This window comes from Schistocerca americana, chromosome 2 (assembly GCF_021461395.2).
Source record: "Schistocerca americana isolate TAMUIC-IGC-003095 chromosome 2, iqSchAmer2.1, whole genome shotgun sequence".
NCBI lineage: Eukaryota > Metazoa > Arthropoda > Insecta > Orthoptera > Acrididae > Schistocerca > Schistocerca americana.
Genome location: NC_060120.1, coordinates 486,058,598 through 486,081,832, shown reverse-complemented (window position 1 = coordinate 486,081,832; position 23,235 = coordinate 486,058,598). Strand labels below are relative to the sequence as shown.

The following is a 23,235-nucleotide window of genomic DNA, read 5'->3' as shown; positions in this document are numbered from 1 at the left end:
CTCATTGCCTTAGAATGCATATTCTCTCCTTAATTGCGAAAGGTCTTATTTCACCACCTGTATATCCGTTTCCTTCCTTTCATGACTCTGGCATATTTGACTCGGCATTGATACTGACCGCTTGTGCCTTTACCAGATCTTGAAACGCTTGCTATTATTTTTTGTTCCTTAAGCTTTATAAACATGGTTTTCTGTTCATGTTACTATTGCAATGTCAACTACTAAGCAGAAATTGATGGAATAAGACATGCAGCAAATCAAAATAAGTTAATGGCTAAAACTAATCTTAAAAAGATGCAGTTTGAGTGATTAACTTATATGACATAAGATGTGAACTACTGGTCATTTTAATAAGAATTTAGCTAAGCTGTAGTTTGACTCAATTTGTAGAGTGGATTAGCCCTTATTGCAAATCTCACATTCACAAATCTATTATTCATACTTGTATCGTCTGAAAAGTGCCCATACACATTTCAAACCATATAATTTAGTTTGTACCTACAGAATGTATTTTAAACTCATATCTAGACGTCATCATCATCAGCAGCAGCAGCAGCAGCAGGAGCAGCAGCAGTTATGCTCATTGCTGATTGTTGTGACACATAAAACAAGTGTCTCCATCTCGGACAGTCACCACAGTTTCTTAGAGCTTGCTGAAGAGGTGGACTGGAGGTCATCTTGATTTGATTTATCCTCCTGCTCACTGATCTCCTTATATATAGACATTATAAAGCTGCAGCTCACGTGTATGGAATGAAAAGGCCAATTAATAGCCTAAAGCAAAGGGAAAAATTATGTCCATTCATAGTCAAGTTCTGTGACTTTTGCTGTGACAGGGTTAACATTTCGCGCGCACACGCACACACACACACACACACACACACACACACACACACACACACACACACACAGAGAGAGAGTCGGCAGTTGTTGCACTGAAATCACAGGAGAAGAGAAGGGCTCATATCACCTGGTGGCACAGTTCGAACATCACACCACTGGAACATCTGCTTAATTGCTCAACAGGTACACAATCAGTTTCCACAACAGAATGATAACTTACAATGAGTTCCTCTCCATTATTATGCATAAAAGGATTGCTACTCATTTTTGTTACTTAATATTAATTGAGATAAATATGATTTAACCGAATTCCTTCAGAGACTCTGCATCTGAGTTTACTATAAACCACCTGAAACCACTTCTACACATTTGAAATGTACCCCTACCCCATCCAGATAATTTATTTTGGAAACAGTATATTAGAATATGGAATCATAGGTGCAAAGTAAGTTATTTTCTGTGGTTAACACAGAATGAACTAGCAAAAAGAAGAGTATTAAACTATAAGCAAATGAGAAAAAAATTGCAAAGGTCGTGAAAACATTAAAAGATGTCATGTCACTTATAACAGCTGCAGATCTGTGTGGGATGTGCTATTTTTATATAACATATTATGAAACATTAATGTAGTGGATATTAAGATGAGTGGTAGTAATTGGACACCAAGGTTACCAGATTGTTACCATTCAAAGTACACAAGTCAGCAGGCTTTCAGTGCAGATGAAAAATGAAAGCTATAGGATTACATTATTAAAAATATAACTATCGACTTACTTATTTACAAATATGACAGGTTGTATATCAATATGCAAAACAGCTATGCTCAAGCATACAAAGGAGTTGGTTTGCAAAGGGGTTGGTGGAACTGCATGTGAGGCTTTCCAGAGTATGACAGAAAATGTGAGCCGACTAATCCTTTCGAAATTGAAGATTAACTAACACTTTCTTCTTCCAGCAGTTTCAAATAAAATAGCGGGAACTGGCTGGGTCAAAGATTTCATAAGCTGGTATCAACAGCTAACCTTCTGAAAATTTAAACAAACTGCCACATTAGTTTTTGGTTATTATAAGCAAGCTATTCATTTATATGGTTGTAACTGGTTCTTTGCATGGAGAACTGAATGATGCAGTTGAATGTGAATTTCGCTCCAGCAATGAAAATCCATCTATTCTGAGCTACAGTCCTAGACCTACAGCAGAAAAAACGAAGAATCATAGACAAACACAAGTGGAGGATGCATGAAAAAGGTAGCAGTAAAAAGTAAAACTGAGAGACAAAAAAGAGGATAATCAGTAATATGAACATAAAAAATAATGAATTGAAACGTGGAAACCTTTAAAATATTGGGGGGAAAACAAAAAGATATTTTAAAGGAAATGTAATCTGGAAAAAATAAACAAAATAATTAAATGTAAGGCTGCAAGGTAAGATATATTGGATGTATATTGTGATACTGAAGCTGTCTGACAAGATAGATCAGATTGTGAGATAACAAATTAAAAATTACACCAATTTAAGGACCAAATACTAGATTTTGAACCTGTAGGTAGTGTGCAGGAAATAACAACATAGTCGAATTGTAGGGCGAGATGAAGAAAAATTCACTTGTATCCATAGGTACATTATAAGCTTATTATACGAAAAATATATTTTTAGTTGATTTAAAAATTACAAGAACTGATTTTATGTAGGTGTTGAAAGGCATCCCATTCTCTATTGAAAACTTCCTCATGGTAGAGGTGTATTTCAACAAAAGTGTTTAGCTGAGATGTAAAATTTGACCTTTTGTTTACTGCTAAGAACTCTGATTAAAATTTGCAAGTTGTCCAACATACTATGGTTACTAATAGTACTGATTAACACTCGCATGCACACACACACACACACACACACACACACACACACACACACACACACACACACACACAGTGTACTCCCAGTTACTTGTGTACTGATTATTTCAATTTGCGGATTGCTTGTGCATCTAAAAAAAGAAAGGAAAAAAACGTGTCATGCACACGGGGACCAGCAGAGTGGGTCGCCGACTGCTGTGAGCATATGACAGAAAATGTGACCCAACCAATCCTTCCGAAATTGGAGGTTAACACTTTCTTCTTCCAGCTGTTTTCAAATAATATAGCTGGAACTGGCTTGGCATAAGTCCACTAGCAAGTAAACTCCACAGGTTCCATGTACTTGCAGAATAGTGGAAGCAGTTTCTTGCACATTACTGTAAGTTCTTGCTGAACTTGCAAGTTGCTGGAAGTTTTCTCAAACTTACGGAAATTTTGTGTGTTCAATACCGGCGTAACAATGTCATTGTCAAAAAGAAGAAAGACAGAAACAAACTGAAAGTGTGTACCATGGGAACTCATAAACATGCATACTTGGCCACCATCGGCCAAAGAAAGTGCGATAAAATTTACTGACTACTTTGTTTCACCAGAGGGGAAAGTAGAATGGTGGTGGAGATGTCTGTATATTTTAGCTTATTTTTAATTTTGGCATAAACATAAATGTGTTATGCTTATAAGAAGTAATGTTTGCAAAATTTGAAGAGGAATTAAAAGTCCATCTGTTAATCATCTAGCTCATAGCATTTTTGTGTCCTGTTTATGAATGCATTAGATTTGTAATAAAAGTAAAAATACTGTCTTCAAAAGATGAAGAATGATTAAAAGGTAACCTCTTGGTAACACAGCTTGCAGCATTTTTCTATCCTGGTTTCAAATATTTTATTGTACAACAGAAAGAGATTTTAAAAAATTGCTTATGGCAGTTTTTAATCTGAGCGAAAGTCCTCTGGCTTTTAATTCATTCAGTAGTGTTTCTTGATAAATATGTACTCCTCTGTATCAATTTCCTCACCCAAATATTTCTTCTTTTCCTAACTTGTTGATTTTTGTCATAATTTTTGTTCAATACAACACTGTAAACATCCACTTGCTGATCTCACGACATGTCTCTAGTGGAAACACTTCTGAAGATACTTGCGGCAAGTTGCTGAAATTAACTTGCCCAAGCAACTTGCAGAAGCAAAGTTGCGTATGTTTTTGTTATAATGTAAACATCTCAGCAAGTGTTTGCAGAAATTATTTTTGGAAGTTCATTGTCTGTGGACAAGGGCCTGAAGGCAAAGGTGCTGGGCTGTGCCTGACCACATGCAGACGTCAGTTCCTGATGCTGTCGCTACTACCCATCCAGTGGACATCGTCCCAAATACATGTTTGAAAAATCTCAGTTTTTTGTGTTTTTTGATTATTCTGCATCTTCTCCCCCACATTACCCTGAATAATCGAGAATATATTGCAGATATTAATGTTTCATGTGAAAAAATTGTAACCAAAATTTGTTAAAATTTGCCCCCCTCCCCCTCCATCATTCTTGCAGGATTGATGGTAGACAATGTGAACTCTTTAAATGGAAAAGCAGCATACTTTCAGAGAACACATAGCAGAGGAAGTGTTTTTATTTTGAACATATCCCAAAATACTGTTTAAAAAAATGTACAGCATTGATAAGTATACATTTTGAGCAGACTTCCATAAAACTGTTTGCAAAGCAACAAGCCATAGGTTTTCAAATCCAAGTGGAAGATTTTTGCCAAGGAAACTGTTTACTACACAGGAGTAAGAGTATGACTCCAATTAATATTGCCATGATTCAGTGCAACAAATGGGTGGTTCTTTTTATTGTGCCACACTAATTGCAAATCACTAAGACAAACTTAAGGCTAGGATAAATGATTAATGTAAGGAAGGTACAGGTTGGACCTCTTGTTGGTTGTCCCAACTAATCATGCAGTGACTGATACCTTCCCATCTCCTTGCTCATTATTAAGACATGTAAAATTAAGTAACCTCTTGTGCTGTATGTTTTGGTGTTGTTTTCATTCTTGAATTTCATAGTTTAAGATTCTATCAGTCTGTTTCTTATATAAATGTCCGGTTATGTTGTGACTGGGGACCTGGAAATGTGGCAGTTGCTGTTGGTAAAATTAGCATCTGTTTTGGAAAAAAAAAACAGTGCTTGTGAATAAAATAACCAGCTGAAAAAATTTCATGTTGGAGCACAAAAAAATACAAATGTACTCCTCTTTAAAACGCTCTGACAGGAAAATGGAGAATCAGCTGCCCTCAGTCCTCATTCCACCTTCCTCACCAAAAATTCTGGCATGCAAACATATTTATATTCTTTCAACATAGAAAATTCTAAATCCTTGTACCCAGTCTCTCTTTTTAGTGAAGACTTCACACTCAGCATCTCTCTCTCTCACCGCCACTGTCTATACATGTCTTTCTCCCACTATCTCATTTTTCTCCTGTTTTTTCTCCTGCTGTCGAAGTCTTCATATATATATATATCACCTCACTCACTCACTCTTCCTTACCACTGTCTCCTTTCTGCCACTTTCATTGTCTCTCTTTCCCACTGCCATTGTCTGTGTCCCATTCTTTTTCTCTCCTTATGCCACAGTCTCTTTATTTGTCACTTGCAGTTTGCTGTCTTTCTCTTCAACCACAGTTGCTCCTCTCCACATATGTCCTTGGGGATTCCTTGCTGTGGGTTTCGATGTCTTGATTGGGAAACCTATATATGGTCTCCACTTATCTCTTTTTAATTTCCATTCTCTCTCTCTCTCTCTCTCTCTCTCTCTCCCTCCCCCCCCCCCCTCTCTCTCTCTCTCTCTCTCTCTCTCTCTCTCTCTCTCTCTCTCTCTGCCACTTTCTCTCTACCACCCCACTATCACTGTCTCCTCTCTCTTCCTCTGTCACTGTCTCTCTGCTACTCTATTTTAGTGCAAAAAAGTGTGAATATGTTATATGTTCACATGCCAAAATTTTTGGTGAGGAATGAGGATTGAGGCAGCTGGTCCCCCACTGTCAGAGTCTTTTAAAGAGGAGCATAATCACCTTTTTTGTACTTCAACAGGAGCAGTTTTCTGCTGGTTCTCTTCTTTTGTGTGCTACAGTGGGATATGTTGCTTATATAAAATGAATTCTGTAGATCAGTAAAGTTTTAACAGTTTATTTATATACATAAACACATTTACATACTCTGAACACACAAACAATAAATAAGTATGCATACTATAAGGTTAAAACAAAATCATCTCCCATCCAACGCAAGTTCATGTCACACTATTTTACATAAAAATGCACAACATATTTAGGCTACACCTACAGTACACCACAATATGCAATGTTTAATTTGCAGGTACAAAGAATTTCGTACAACAAAATCATTTTTGTATGGTGCTTATGCTGCCAGGTGGCACTGTCGAATAATTTTCAGGCCAAAAAATCCTTTATAGACATAAAGTGCCCGTTATACAGAGGCCTTGTGCCACAAAATTTTATTGGTTAAAAAACAGTCACTAAAAACATAGTTCAGTGACATCAGAACCTTGCGATGGCTCCAGAACTCTCGACATATGTTCACTGTGCCAGTGAAAACTACATTTATGCCTCATGCAGATATTATGTGCATAAGTATGGTAACTTTTGAATCTTTGGATTTCAGTAATGGGTTATGATGCTGGAAAAAGTTACAAAATTTCCGAAGATAATGAGTACATATAGTAAAGATATCAGTGATTTGCCATGAATAGAAATTATGGAAGTGGCCACCACCACAAATTGGTACTTTTGGTACCCAGAAATCATGTTCCTTTTTTTTGGGGGCGGGGGGGGGTCGCTCAGTAAGTGCTGATGAACAAATGTTGCTTTTATAATCCATCTAAGGCTCACCCTAGACCAGACATAATGCAAAAGAACCAGCAAATTTTCACAATTTACCTAGGCTGGAGGAACTCTGTAATGTTTGCATGTTGACTTCGTGTTATGGGAAAGACACAGTATGCCTATTCTTCCAACACAAATGATCGCTAGGCCAAGGGCTATCCAAAACACTATCAGTAGACCCTAAGATATAATTCTCCCCCTCCTCCTCCTCCTGCCCCACCTGAGAAGTTGCACTTTCACACACAGCTTTTTGTAACATATTGGTACCATGTACTGTTCTGCACCAAGCAACAATAAAAGAGAACAAATAGTTTTAGTCTCTAGAATAAGAGCTTTTTGAGTGGAATATTTGCTTGTTTGAAAACTTGAAACAGTTTTTTTTTTTTCTGAAATAGTCTTTGATTGTTTCTTCTTTTGGCTCCATTTAAGCATTTTGTAAAGGATTGTTTCGCTTGAGCAGCAGCACCAGTGAAAAGAGTACTCTTCTGATCTAAGGTGTTTCTTGACATTATCTTTCTTTTCCCACCTGTGAGGTTGTGACTTACCAAAATTCAAGCTTTCGCAACAAACTGTTGCCTCATCAGGAAAGAGGGAAGGAGAGGGAAAGATGAAAGGAAGTGGGGTTTAAGGGAGAGGGTAAGGAGTCATTCCAATCCCGGGAGTGGAAAGACTTACCTTAGGGGGGGAAAAAGGACGGGTATACACTCGCGCACACACTCACATATCCATCCACACTTATACAGACACAAGCAGATAGTTCCACATGTGCTGTGAGCCTTACTTTGAATAGATCCAGTTTGCATCATGTGTAAAACTTACTTTAAATTCAAAGAAAACAAGTGCTGCTCATGTCCAATCTTAAATAAGAAGAATCACAATAATGAATGGTAAATGAAGTCACTTTCATTAGCTCTGAAAGGGAGAGAATTAATATAATGCTACCCAGGTTGTAATGTAGGCAGATAGCATTATATACCCAGTTTGATAATTACAAAATCTGCAGAACATTGAGTTTGAATATGTTGCATAGAAGCCATATTTCAGAAACCTTTCGTGGGCCATGCGACCCACACTTTGCAAAGATACAAATAGAACCGAAAATATAATTAGAGTGGAAGTAGAACCGAAAATAATGATAGTTCCACTTCACAGGAAGACTCTTGGTGTGGTTGTTATAATGGAGACAGTACAACGTAAAAAGGTGACCACAAGTGTTAACAAACCAGAACTTTGAATGCATGATACATGAGGAGCTGTGCAGTAGGAACAAGCACCACCTCCCTATCACAGATCAGCCAGGTTACACCCATATTCTCTATGTCTGCAAGAGCAGAATTGACACATGGACCACTGAGCCTCCCTGGTATTGTGAAATTCACACTAAAACCCCGTGACTGACCAGGATTAGTTTCCTCATTCATTTCAAAACAAGGAAAGAAATTAACAGACTATGCACAATGCAGGGCAAAGCAGAGTGCACAAAGCATTTGGTAATGGCTACCGCAAAGTTTCTTGTTGAGGTTGGCAATGTCATAAACAATATAGTTCGGGCCCAACCTGTATCTTATGGAATCATAGTTCAAAACACATTTTACCCAAAAGTGCCATGTTACATTGTCTGTAATTTTCAGTTGTACCAACTTCAGCTAACAGACGAATGTGCAAGTTTCATTGTTGTAAAACATTAAGTCCAACAGCTGAATCCTACATTGCCATACACAGTGTGTATCCAAAAGAGACAATTCAACCATCCACTGTTTGATGTGTGGCCAGAGCATAAGTTAGGAGCGCACTGATACGTCATTGCTTTCGTTCATAGGTGCGCCTCTTTATTTTGCAGATGGGTTCTTACACACATTCTCTTTCCAAATTGGGCTTTGCAGGTGTTGTGTAATACCAGTATATGAAAATTGGTTACTTTTTCGATATTTAGATACAGAATATAACCTATTTCAGACTCTCTGATAAAATAGTTCGTCTGGATACAGTTCACTGTGAAATAGGATTTATTACATAAATTCACATTTTGAGGCAGAATTCCCATCCCTATTTGCATTTATTACAAATGCGAATTTTTCAGGTCCCTAGTTAGACATGTTCTGTTAAGTTGTTGAATGAGACAGAGGCCCAACAAAAACAGCTTCTTATCAAATGGTCTACATCAGCTGTCTATAGTTAAGCATTTTCTCCTTGCTTTACCTTTAAACTTGTGCTATAATGTATCTTCATGCAAATATATTCATTTTTCTTGGCTATTTCAGGGAATGCATTGTTCACAGGTTATCCAGGTAAAGATGTGGGAGTTGCAGAAAGGTGGAGTCCTGGTTGTGAAGACCGTTCTGAAAAGGATCAACGAAGGCCTCAGCTTGTAGAGTCAGACAAAACAGATATGCCTGAAATAGTTCCTGTGGTTACGGGACCTGTGGGTGGCCGAAGGCCAGGAGGTGTTGGACGCGGAAAAACCTCGAATCCCCCTGGTTTACAAACGTTACCCAGAGGCCGTGGACCAAGTGCCGTTGTGCCTGAAAAAGGACTGCCTGGTGCAAGACAGCCACGTCCCAGTGATGGAAGCGGAGTCAGTATAGGTCCGCAGCAACAACAACCACAACAGCAGCCTCAACAGCAACAACAGCAGCAGCAGCAGCAACAGCCCCAGCAACAGCAGCAGCCACCTCAGCAGCAACCTGGGCAGCCGCCTCTACAGGATAGTCGCAAAGTCTTCACTGTACCAGCAGTCACTGCTGCAGATGTTGTTCATGTGGCTCCATACCCTCCCAGCACTAGTCCGCAGTACCTCCCAAATGGTGCATCAAGAGTGCCAGATGCAACGACTGGTGCTGTGCCCTACCAGCCAGCTGCTGGTGCAACAACTGCCGGTTTTGTGCCAACTGGCCACTTTGCAGGCCTTCACAGGTCTGGAACTGTGTTCCCAGGATTCAGCAGCTACTCATTAAGACCGACATTTCCATTCTCGCACAATGGTGAGCTGGTGTATCAGTATCATGGACCTCAGACGCCGCCACCTCCTCCACCACACCCCACAACGTTTCTTCCAACTCCAGTTGTGTACTCCAGTGTCATGCCACCACCCAAAGTATCCTGTTACAACTGTGGAAGCCAAAACCACCATGCAGCTGACTGCAAAGAGGCTACGATAGAGGAGATAACTAAACCAAGTAAGTATAATCAGTTGTCCTCTCTTTGGTACAATAGCTGTAGTATTGAGAGCTTGAATTTATTCTCGCTGTTGACAAAGAGAGGGCAGTAGTTGTATAAAGGCAGCCTAGCAGACAGCTACACAAAACCAACTTAACAGTAGAAACATTAGGCTTTCAGATCTGTGTGTCACTTTAGAGTGGAGTGAAATGAACATACTTTTTTGATACCTTCAACTTGTCACAAAATATCTGCTGCGGAGAGTCATTGTTTGCTAGTGGAAGCATATGGAGAACATGCTCTGTCGAAATAACATGCAGAGACTGTTTCAACGATTCAAAGAAAAAGATGAGAATCAGTGACAAAATATGTCCTGGTCGGTGTGGTGTACCATATGTCGCTACGTATGGTAAATGTTTAAAGCTTGAATGCTTTGAGGCACAGTTACTCAATTTGATTCACACACATAAATACAGGTACCAACAATATGCTCCGAGACATGACAAATTCATTCTGTTTCATAAGTGCCAAACCACATGTTACAAACCAAGTGAAGGAAACCTTGAGTGGACTTTAACGGGATGTCTTACTCCACCCACAAAATATAACAGACACCACCCCTTCTGATTACCATTTGTTTTGGTCCATGCAATAGGGCCTTTATGCACAACACTTCACATCTTTTAATTATCTCAAAAACTGGCTTCATGAGTGGATCACCTCAAAAAACTTCATTATTTTTATTGCAGAATCCATTTGTTACCTGAAAATTGGAAAAAGATTACAGCTGATGAAGGACACTACTACAAGTATATTGTTTTATGCCATTCTTTTAAAATAAACGTGGTTTTTGTCGAACAAACAGCGAGAATTAATCAAGTACCCAGTAGCAGCAATAAATCTCTCTAAAATGTGTGCGGAGTGTAATTAACTTCATGTATATGTGCCTATCTGCAATACTGAATTTATGCATCCTGAAGATAAATGATGGTCATAAATATATAAAGTTCAGTTAGTTTGTATTTCTGCTTTATAGACTTATTTGAAGTACTCAGTGGTGGCCATAAGTTACAACTTTTCTGTTATCTGCTTCCCATTCTTCAGCATTCCTCCACATTGGTTACCAAAGTAGCTCATTACTTTAGGTTTTCATATGAAGTTTCTAAATTGGCTTCAGTGATAAGCTAGAGTGGGCCTTGTTGCATGTGTGTCATTTACAAAAATACTAGCTACACCCTTATAAATATTGTAAACACTGTTATAAATTTATTACATTCTACACGGTCTAATTGAATCACAAATGAATAAGTTTAACAATGCAGCTAATCAATGTATGACAATGTAATGTAATTGGACATATGAAAAACTACCCCCCCCCCCCCCCCCCAAAATAGCAGCAGGTGAACACACACATAAAAGAACATTCTTTTGTGTGTGTTCTCCTTCCACTGCTTAGTGAGTGTGTTTTTTTTTCTGTCGAATTAAATGAATAAGCTTCTTATTTCTCTACCCATCATTGTTGAGTGACAGGTAGCAATTACATTATTCACTCAAGTTGCACGATACCATAAGATTCAACATTAATCCGTTACACTTGTGTTCATTGTGTTACCTGTTGAATGTTAAAAAATTGGTAATTGGCATTTTGTTGCCGGCCACGGTGGCCGAGCGGTTCTAGGCACTTCAGTCCGGAACCACGCAGCTGCTACGGTCGCAGGTTCGAATCCTGCCTTGGTTAGGTTTAAGTAGTTCTAAGTTTAGTGGACTGATGACCTTAACTGTTAAATCCCAGAGTGCTTAGAGCCATTTTATTTTAGTATTTTGTTAAATCTGAGTTGGTAAACAGGGAGTGGAAATGACAACATACTGACTCGCCTTTCATTTAGATTTTCTTGTCTATTACTAGTAAAGATAATCACTCCTTTTGCCTTTCTCCTCCACGCCTTTCAACATTTCTCTTCCTCTATCTTTAGGCAAGGAGCTGTCACATTAATTAAGAAATCTTTTTACATATGCTCACTGATTCACAGCACTATATATCATGTCCATATACGTTTTTCAACTCTTTCGTGTGTGTGTGTGTGTGTGTGTGTGTGTGTGTGTGTGTGTGTGTGTGTGTGTGTGTGTGTGTGCGCGCGCGCGCGCGCGCATGCCGTTTTCACCTTCTACATCTTCACCTGCTTCTCTCAGAGTGGAAGTTTATGGGAAAACAGTGGAATAGTAGAGATCAAATTGAATAAAACTTATGTGTCGTTAACAAAAATAATCCATTTTTCAACATATAATTGGATGGATAAAAAGATCTTCTCCCCAAATTATGGCAGGAGAAAAAACACAAAAGTTATGGAAATGTGCAAGCTTTTGAAGCCAGTGATTCCTTCTTTTGGCAGAAGGGTTGAGGGTAAGGAATAGGGATGAAGGAAAAGGGCTAGTGAGGTTTAGGAAATAGGGAAGCTGTGGAAAAGTTACCCAGAACTTCAGGTCAGGGGAGACCACCAGGCAGGATGAGAAGCAAAGGCTGACTCCTTACCTGGAATTCTTACATAACAAGCTGACTTATGGAAGTGAATATTATAATCCACACTGTACTGAATCAGAGTTCAGCAGTGATATCCAGTGATATGTATGTTAATGGCAATTTCAATTAACACCATTTACAGTCATCTTCTCAAGCAGCCATAGGCTGATCACTTGTGAAATTTTGTTAAGTTAGTGTCAATTATGCTGTTACTAAAAAGCTTGAAACCGGAACATCTCAACATGCTCTCCTTAAAATTTACAGAATTTTATGTTCATCAATAAATTGTTTTTGCTTTGGTCACTGATTAAGACACTGAATGTCCTTCAACATATGAATATGCACTTTCACCCAGTAACACATAAATTAACCTGTTTCACATTACTCAGAATACCCATCCACACCTCTACTATTTTGATACTGGTAATAATTGCACTTTATTGAAACTTTTATAACTGTAATAGGTAGCGCGAAATCTTGAACAAATGTGTTAATGTATTTCACTTTAAAGAGAAAAGGTAAACAGAAAAAGAAGTGGAGTAGTAGTCACCAAACAGTAAAACACATACAGTGCTTCATGGGAATAACTGTTCACTGAAAGTGTGTTGTGGAGTTGTTGGCTCATCTTTTTTCTTCCTGGTGTCAGCCAGCCACAGTCAGCTGCTATGTTGTTTTAACATCTTCTACATCTTTGTCCTTGTTTAGTCTAAGTTGTAATCTTGACATGATACCATATTTTCGTGCTTCAGTGTGGGTACACACAAGGTTGCAGCAGTTTTGTTGCTTTTAATTTCTATTGTTATTTTCTATTACTGTGCCACTTGTCTCCTACTATTTTCGTCCACACACTAAAGACCTTACCATTGTGCGGTGAACACACACTATCCATTCTGCTCCCTGAAACTAAATAATGCCCTTAATGAACCATCAAGCCCTTTTTTATTCCCAAAGCTTTTTATCATTGTAGTAAACGATCAAGTGATCAGGACGCATTTTAAGGAATTAAGATATGAAAGATACAGAGAAACAATACACAGTTGCCTCCATTTGTTACCTCTGTGTGTTGAAGGATCACAGCCTCCACAAGGACAAGTGTTAGTTGAGCCTGTGAAGGACAGAGAACATATTAATATACGGAAAAAGTCATCCTCTTGTGCTGACCACTAGTGATGGAAACAACAAAATGAGACATCTAATACTAAAATAAATATGTTACCAGATCAGTATACAGTGGCATCCATATTGATTATGGAATAATTCATGTTGATTTATGCCCAAGGACAAACTTAAATTGCCATCTACCTTCAGAAAAACTGTGGTACCTCCTGTACTGGCATCTGACAGGTACTATGTTACAAAGAAAGTTATTGGAAATAGTATGTGCCCGAATTCTTGATTCGAGGTCAAAGTATCAGTTTGTAGAATATGTTTGAAGCAAAGCATTTCACTAAAAATATTAAACTCTATCGTAATTGAAGACATTTTCCAGTATACACTTTAGTTTTGGTTGTCAGTATGTTTTTTGATTGGTGTAGGTTTGATCTTGGTGACACTGTAGTACTGCTTGACAAATAGAGTTTTCATAGACTGTTGCTACTTGAAGTTCATTGCTTACTTGCCATAATAGGCTATTTAAATGGAAAAATATTTCTTCATTTTGAACAGTATCTCACCCGTTTCAAAGAGCTCTCTCAGTTGTCCCATTTTGTGTGGGTTGTTTTTCACTTCTGTCAGTTATTCTGTTGTAGTCAATTGTGTTGCAGTTGAGGAGTCATGAGCTGACAAAATGATATGACAGTATTGGTTTAGCTGAAGTTCAGACAAAATACTATTCTTACTTTTAAAAAAAATTGATGGACCTTGTGGCCTTGATTCAAATGCTAAAATAACTAGGCTGACTTAAGTGAGTGCTGACATACGTTTTCACAGAACTGTGAGACACCTGGTGCTTTACTCACAAGTTTTTTCTGCCTTAAAATGACTGGGGCAAAATTAACTTCTGAACCACTGAAAGATGATCACTGGTTTATTGTGAGTACATTACAATGAGCTCAAATACCTCAGTACCCATTCTGTATACCAAGTCCAGTGACACACCAATCCTGTTTGCATTCTATTTCACTTACATTTTTCGTGAGTGACTGATAACCTATGACAGTGATGCTAGCCAGATTAGAGGGTGAGGGAAGTCTTAAAAGAACACACTGGTGCTTTTTAAGAGCTGCAGATGGTATGGAAACCATGCCAGGCATCATGTGACTTTCCACCACTGACCTGAATCACAGTGGTTTTATCGTAGGATGGCAATTCCTCTGGAAAACCCAGAATTCTCAGAGAATTAAATTTTACCTGGAAAAATCAGGGAAATCTCAGGGAATTTCATAAAAACTGAGGACATCCTGTATTTTTGACATAGCATTGAAACAGAATTTTATTGAGTTTTATAAATCACAACTTTTAAAGTTTGAAGTGTGTTAACAATACTTTACACGTGTCACCTGGTCAGACACTGGTAAACATCTCGTTTCCATGAGATACAAATTTTGTTAACTGAAAAAAGTAATGTTTCGCATTTCCCAGTTGAAAAAGTACGTATACAATATCAAATTAAGAATGTTTTTTTATTAAGTAAACTATGTATAAACTTTTTGTATAAACTAGTTTACAGAGATTCAATCAAAAGAGTTAAACCTGACTAGGACTAGTAGAAAACAAACAAACAAACAAACAAAAAATGTTCCCAACAACCCTTCCTTTTACAAAATGTCACTCTAAATGACTTTCATTACTGTTATGATCGATTTTACAACCATCGACACAAAAATAGTCACAGTGTTGTAGCCGTAAATATTGGCCGCATCCTTCCCATGTATATTTGGTGAGTTCTGTCATTCACTTTTGTTTACGGGCTTCAGTATAAGTTGTTGCAGAGGTGCTCAAAGTTTGTGGTATTTTACCTTAAGGAAGTAGTTTTCAAAGATGTAAGTCTGTATCGCGTGGCAAGTGTGGGAGTTATGATCGCCTAATCCAGTGACTATGAGCTCTTTACCCAGCTCACCAAGGAAAACTCGGCAAGATGGAATGTTTTGTCCATTCCCCAGGCAAATGACTTGACTTTTGAGACCAGCTACACTTAGAATGGTGGAAAACACTAACATTGGCCACCTTTTTGTGCCTCTTGGGTACTGTAAGCAGAACACATTTGTCAACCATGTCCACAACAAGTTTGTTTATTATAATACATAATCAGTTCTGGTTTTCTTTTCTTCCCACTTCTTTCATCAATTGCTCCATCAAAATGTATTCTGGAAATCAGGAGCATGTTCTTTTTATTATTTTGTCGTATGGCACATATGAAACCATAGTGCCTTCTTTATTGAAAGCAAAAATGCTGGAGAATGCCACTCTGTCTCAGATCTTTCATTTCTATTGGAATTTGCCATTTGTTCTTTTTCAAAATCCCCACATAGGACAGGCTATATTTTGTTGATAAGGTGTGAAGGAGAGTAAAATCACTGAACTGGTTGCCAGCTGTTATATTACAACCTGATTTAGTAAGAGTGGCAACCAGGCATTGAACAACATCCAAAGATCTATTACTAACCTAGAAAGGGCCATCATGTTGCTTGCTTGCATAAATTTCCATGTTGCATGTATAATGCTGGAATCAATGGCAGGAAGCATTTAACCCCATATTTAGCTGGCTTGGAACATATATATTGAATAAAGTCGCACCTTCACCTAAAAGTCTCCAATTTGTCATCAGTGACGACTTCTTCTCCCAGTTGATAACTCTAGTGACAGTTCTCGATGAATTTTTCAAAAGTTCGTGATAAGGGAAAGGTGATTGCGCACGTTTTGCTCTTCTCTGGTTTGGCGGTCATAGAATTCTAGGAGTTTGAATTAAGAAGCAAAACCTATTGACACCCATGGTGAGACAGAATATCTCAATCCCAAATGCATAACCAGCTCATAAATCTCAAACGTTCACATTGCTTGCCATATAAGGTCCAGCAATATAGAGGACATCAATAAATGCTTTTATCTCAGTTTTTTCACTCTTTTTAGCGACTCTGTCATGTGAATAATCATGTTGGATTCCATCGTATATTGGTTAGTGAACATTACAACCATTTCTAATATGCTGCCATCAGATAAATAGAGCCATCTTTCGAGAATGGTCTATGACTCTTTTTATCTTTCTGACTGCGCCTGGGAGACGTCATATGAGGTTGTGTTTGCCCCTCTTCCTATGTGCATAATGTGCTTTTCTCCATGAAATTGAATCCGATTCTTTTCTTCCAGCTTTTTGAGACACACAGAAGAGGTCTCATTGTCTTCACAATCAGGTGGTGTGTCTGAATCAGATTTTTCAGTGTCTGAGTGTTAAATGCTATTGACATATTCTGTATTCCTAAATTTCCAGAACACTTTTGACACTGTACCACACAAGCAGCTTGTAGTGAAATTGCGTGCTTATGGAATATCATCTCAGTTATGTGACTGGATTCGTGATTTCCTGTCAGAGAGGTCACATTTCATAGTAATTGACGGAAAGTGATTGAGTAAAACAGAAGTGATTTCTGTTGTCCCCAAGGTAGTGTTATAGGCCCTTGCTGTTCCTTATCTATATAAATGATTTAAGAGACAATCTGAGCAGCCATCTTAGGTTTTATGCAGATGACACTGTCATTCATCGACTAGTAAAGTCATCAGAAGATCAAAACAAATTGCCAAACTGTTTCCACATGAGTGCTAAAAGGAATCTGTTAAACTTTCATTACATGATAGATCAGTCAAATATAAAGGCTGTAAATTGAACTAAATACGTAGGAACTACAATTACAAACAACTTAAATGAGAAGGAACACGTGGAAAATGTTGTGGGGAATGCTAATCAAAGACTGTGTTTCATTGGTAGGACACTTACAAAATGTAACAGATTTAGTAAAGAGACTGCCTACACTAAGCTTGTCCGTCCTCGTTGCGAATACTGCTGCGTTGTGTGGGATCCTTACCTGATAGGATTGACGGAGTACATTGAGAAAGTCCAAAGAAGGGTAACACATTTTGTATTATCGCGAAATATGAGAGAGAGTGTCACCGAAATGATACAGGATTTGGGTGGACATCATTGAAACAAAGGTGTTTTTCATTGCGGCAGAATCTTCTCACGAAGTTTCAAACACCGACTTCCTCCTCAGACCTGGAATTCTCGGGGAATTTTTTTCCAAGTTTGAGCATCCACCCTTATGGAATCAATCCAGTAATATGGGTCACCCTGAAAGAATGTTGTTCAGATGTGCCCATTAAATTGGCAGATTTGTTGTTGTATCAATGCAGACCATCCAACATGTCTACGAGGGATACTGTAACCCTGGCAGTCATGTAAAACAGTGTCAGAACAGTGGCCATAAAAAGATGCAAACTTACAGGGACAGGAAAGGAGTGTCACATCTTATAAGTGACACTTGATTTCAAACCCATCAGGCATTGGTGCTGTTGTTGAATGCAAGTCCACCTCAGCTAATTTCCAAGTGAACATTATGAAGGTGACAGCAATCAGTAGACATTTGGTGATGGGTATCTCAAGGAAGGCCATTAATCACAGAGGCACATAAAGCTGCACATCTGCAGTGGGCAAATCAATACATAATCTGGCAGTACGTGACTGGAGGTATGTGGTGTGGTCCTATGAGTCACAATTTTGCCTCCTTTTCAGATGATGTGAGACTGGTGAGTGCACCGATGACCCAATGAGCTGCTTAACCCACAATGTGTGGAGAGTGTAGTTCAGGCCAAAGGTGCTTTTGTGACGTTTTAGGGGTCTTTTTTGTGCCATGACATGGGTCCAGTCATTCAGCTTGCCTTGCGCACTAACCGAGGTCTTATTTCAGCGTTCTCGATGATCTGGTATTGCCGTTTCTTCCACATCACTGTGCTGATCATGCTGTGGATAATGCCATCTTTTGGGATGACAACAACTGCACATATATGTTCCTGCCTGATTTGATGAAAACCCAAACACCCTACCACACCTCAACGGGCCAACTTAAATCACATGACCTTATTACTCCTGTAGAAAATACCTGGAACAATTTCAAATAGCGGGTGAAATGCAGCAATCGGCATTTCCACATTTTGGTCACTGTGCAGTATCTAATCGTCAGTGAGTGAGTGGCTTCAGCTCAATATAGCATACCTGAAGAAACTCAATGAAATTAGCTAGAGACATTGTCACAGTGTGTGACATCTCCTGGAAGTGACTAATTTTTTGTCCAGTATGCTTAGTAAGATTATGACTCTGATTTGGATAACTTTATAACCTGTCTATGTAATGTGGTGGTTTCAGACATAAGAAAACCAAAACTTTTGTGTCCCTTGGTTGTTTTCATAGTACACATTCTAGAAACACAGAGAATACATATGCAGAATTGATCTTTACCTTCCCAGGCGATAAACGGATGGCCATGACTTACCTTCAGGACGCAAAATTCTTAGTGTATTAGGTAAAAACACTTAAAAGCCCTGCCTCAGCTCTGAAAGGGGAATTGGTTGGAAAGGAGGGGCTGGTCACATAGGCCCTAAGTTGTGTGTGATCCACACATTGTCCAAATGAAACTGAAGACTGTCTGTCTCAGGAAATGGCAAAATATTCCTCAAGAACTAATGAATACCCTATTGAAGCCATAACATACATGTGGTGACAGAACATAATAGAGGGGCAATAGTTATGATTTCATTATCTGTTACAGCTATTTAACCCTGATCATGTAGAAAACTATAACAGAGCAAATGCAAAGACAGTGTTGCCTGAAGTTTTTCAAAATATTTTCAGTAAGTGAAATACAGAGAGTGATGATTATGAAAGATGACACAACACCAAGTAAAAATATGGCCCTGCAGTTAGTAACAGAACATAAATGTACAAAATACGTGATGCAGAGTTTCCTCAACTGACTCATCCATTATTTATAGCAGAGGTGATGCAACCATTTTTAATTAAAAATGCATAAAGTCAAAATTTTTAATTCTAAATTAAGTGAAAAGAAGATGCAAGAAACCACAGGAGGCAGCATTGTTTCCATCGTGATATTTCTGACGATAATATTTACACCTCCTTTTTATTTTCAGGCCAGTATCGTCTGGATTATGCTCCATATCAGAAACAAGCTGAATGTTCGACTGAGAAGTGACCCTCACGGCACAAGCTGGTACAGGCGTTTTCTCCTGGTGAGTCTTGTCACACATACCCACGTCACCTGCGCTCTTACTTGTACTGGCGGCTTCTACATGCTGTGCGCTCAAAGGGTAGGAACAGTTCCTAAAATTTTCAAAGAGCTGCACCCTACTCCATTCATGGAAAGTGTGTCTTTTTGAAGTTGTGTGATTCACAGCAATTCGATTAAAATTGCTTCCATGATCGATAGCTCGGGGGAATGATCACGTCCTTTTGAACCCCATTGTATTGTAATATATTAAAGATGCTGTACAAATGTTTGTGTAAATGTAAAGTATCAGTTACCACGGCATATGAAATGTCAGTCACTTTTTTATTCTATTTTTGTTTCAATGCCAACTGAAAATGTGTGCATCCAGTACCAACCATGTTCCAGAGAACCTGAAAAACCTGTGTGTATCTATAAGTAGGTGGAAATGGAAAACTGTCCATTTTGATTATTTTTATTGTTTGTCATCTAGAAGGTGTAAAGTTCAGTGGATTACTTTAGATAACCATTGAAGGCGTAGAATTGCTCTTTTGTCTCCCCTGTGATTAAAGATTATTGTAAAATGTATTTCTTATTTTTTAACTGTGTTATTTCGTACAGTTTTATTATGCCTAGGCAGTTTAACAATGGCATTTTTACTATTCTGCTGAAAAAATACATTATTTTTAAATCGTACAATAGTAGTTTGTACGAAAAATATTTGACATTTATTATTTTGAATTTTATTTTGTAATCAAGTATGGCTCTGAACTTTGTGATACTATGAATTATTGTATGAAATAGTAATTTATTGTTACAGTGTAAAATTTCTGTACAAATTCACTGAATGGCAGTCCACAATTTGTGTTGTTAACATCTCCACACTCATACAAAATGAACTACATACATCAGTGCCACAGATATAACAGGCCATTATGAGCTGATCGTTCTAGTGCCGTGCCTTTTGGTAACGTAATTTTGATTCAGTAGATGCATCACAGACTACTGTTTAGTCCATGTAACATGTATGTGTGATATAGATCAAAACCTTGTTTTAGTTATAGATCCTATTTATTTATTAAAAATTATTTAAGTCCATTGTAAAGTGTTGCTTGGTGTACTGTACAAAACAAAAAAAGTATTGTGTTTTATAATTTAAATTGTTGATTGTGAAACTGTATGAGAAGGGACTGGCAATAATTGTTATTGATATTAACTTCCATTTATATATATGTCATGCAGCAGTTTGTTGTATCGTTGGTACTTGGATGCATTGTGTGTAATTTATGGGCTAGCTGTGCCTCTTGTACATAACAAAAATGTAAAAATGCAAACTAGTGTAAGATTGTTTTTGAATAATGTGATCTGTACATACATATACAAATTATATATATATATTATATTATAAATATATGCAGTTATGTCATAAAAATTGAAATATATTTGTAAATTCAGTTGTAATGAATGCATTGAAACATTTTACCACTGTATAAAAAAAAAAAGAAAAAAAATATTGCAATAAATAACTGTAAAACTCCGAATGACTGTATTCTGATTGCTGTTTCGCCAGTATTTGGTGTTTTATGAATCTGTTTTCACATTCTGTTCATATTGTAAACCTGAGCTGCAAAATTCTCAAATATTAGCAGTTGACAAATAATATCCAACATTTACAAAGAAAGTATGTGGGTAAAAGTGTACATGTCTACAAAATTACTTTTCCTTCTGCACTCTTAATTTCATTGCAGCAATTTCTTCTGTAATATCTTTTATTATTATGTTGATCACACAACTTGCATTAATTTTAAAGTTTAATATAATATATTTATAACGTTTCTATACATGTGAGGATAGAATTTACCCTGCATACCAAGGAATAGATTGTTCTAGTTACAAATCTACACCCCAAAAGAGTGCTGAAAAAGGCATGGTGTATTGTAAAGAAAGATCTCTTACATGTTGGTAATCAGCTGAATATTAAGTAGACAACACAGGAATTTTTTCATACACCACACACAAATATAAAAAAATACGTGAATAACAAGTCTAAAGTACAGAACATTACATTGCAGCAAATGTGACTCGGTGTGGTGTGCAGAGTGCTGCAGAACTGAAATCTAACTGGTAATTGTTAATAAGAAACATTCTTAAACTTGAAGTTCAAAGCCATGAAGACCTTTCTGTTGCAATCTCAGAAGGTGAGTATTTGTTACGTGCTCCATCTTTCACCCCAAACTTGACATTCACTATTCCTTTCCTGCCATCCTTTTTGTTTCAGTTTGTGATCAGCTTATTTTAATATTGCTATTGAAATATTATTATTCCTCTGACTTTTGTCATTACTGTAATTTCTTTTAATGCTTTCCTAGTTTTGCATTCCGTTTTCTTCCAATACGTAGGTCAGTTTCTTTGTCTACTGTTGAATGTCGTTAGTATTAGTCTTTCATCTGGCACATTATTTAATGCTAAAATATGTATGATGTCTTTCCTGTTCACACTTTCTACTTTGCCGTAAACACTTTATTTAGAAAGTTTCCCCAATGGTCATATCTTTGTCGAACTCATATATTAGATCCATGCAAGACTATGTTGTCATTAACTGCTTGTCCAAGGCAGATCCTACACCATCAAAGACAGAACAACTTAAAAAACCAAGCTTGTTGTTTACTAACGTGTATTATCTTCCATAGCTTTTTAAGCTGGAGTGACTGGCACTTAACTGACTGAGCATATGGACACAGAAGAACAGTCCAGTACCTACATCCTTAACATACTTTACAGCATAACTCACGGGGCACCTTCATGCCTACTATATTGCGGGAGCATTTTGGATTCTGTTATCTGGTATTAGTACTCCAAAGATGGTAACTTGCTTTTCAAACTTTTTTTGCATCCTGTCATCCTCTTGGATTTAACCTCCATTAAACTCTTCTTCAACTGTAGTATTTTTTGATTGATAATATTTCATTATTCACTCTCTTTTTTTTGCCTTCATATTTGCCTCTCTCTCTCTCTTGTATTGGTCTTTTTCCATCTCCTTTCTTACTTCCCATTTAGTCATTTGCACTATTCATTCCAATTCTCTTTTCCCTTAATACATCTCACTCCATCCTATTATCTTTGGACTGAAGCTGACCCAGTTCTGTGAAACATATTACAATCTGCTATTCCCCTTACACCTCCCCCTTCAGCTTTGTTTCCCCCTCATCATAACTGGAGGGGGGTTCTCAACCTGGTGTTGGCCCCTCTCCCAGATCTATCTCTCTTAGGCCCCTGGAGAAGAAATTGATAGCTCCAAAAGCGAGGTAACTTTTACCTCTATCAGCAGTACTGGAATTACACCTCCTAAATGTAAATACTGGCTAGCCACTCTCTCCTTATAATGCTGTTTTTATTAGAACTTGCATATCAAGTTACAGAATAATATAAGTTGCTTTAATACAACTCATATTTATGAAGTTCTTTGATCACAACCTCTTAAATTTATGACATTGTAGTTGAGCTTCATTTCTGTTATGTAATACAGTTAGTAGCTTCCTAAAATGATCTGACTGGCTTCAATAACAGTACAGTTCATTACAGTTTCATTACTCAATTTATTTGTATTGGATTTTCTTGCTTTCTACACCCATCTCCAAATTCTGTGATTACAAGAACATATGTATTTTCATATGGTTTGCCAGAATATCATACCATTACGCTATAGTTCCCAATATATTATTCCGAAGATAAAGAGTGGAAATTATATCTCTAGAAACCCGGAAC

General features: G+C 37.6%; 1 protein-coding gene across 2 annotated transcripts in view; it reads left to right on the top strand.

The window, feature by feature from the left end:
• Window positions 1-20,971, top strand: part of LOC124594273 (trithorax group protein osa) — a 65,547-nt gene extending 44,576 nt beyond the window's left edge. Inside the window, exons 6-7 of one of the 2 annotated variants that reach the window (XM_047132638.1) lie at window positions 8,850-9,764; window positions 19,397-20,971. In XM_047132638.1, the coding sequence (XP_046988594.1) occupies window positions 8,850-9,764; window positions 19,397-19,458 (977 nt within the window). In that variant the 3' untranslated portion in view covers window positions 19,459-20,971. The remainder of the gene's footprint in view (window positions 1-8,849; window positions 9,765-19,396) is intronic. The other variant, XM_047132639.1, reaches the window with a different exon arrangement.
• The last annotated feature ends 2,264 nt before the right edge of the window (window positions 20,972-23,235 follow it).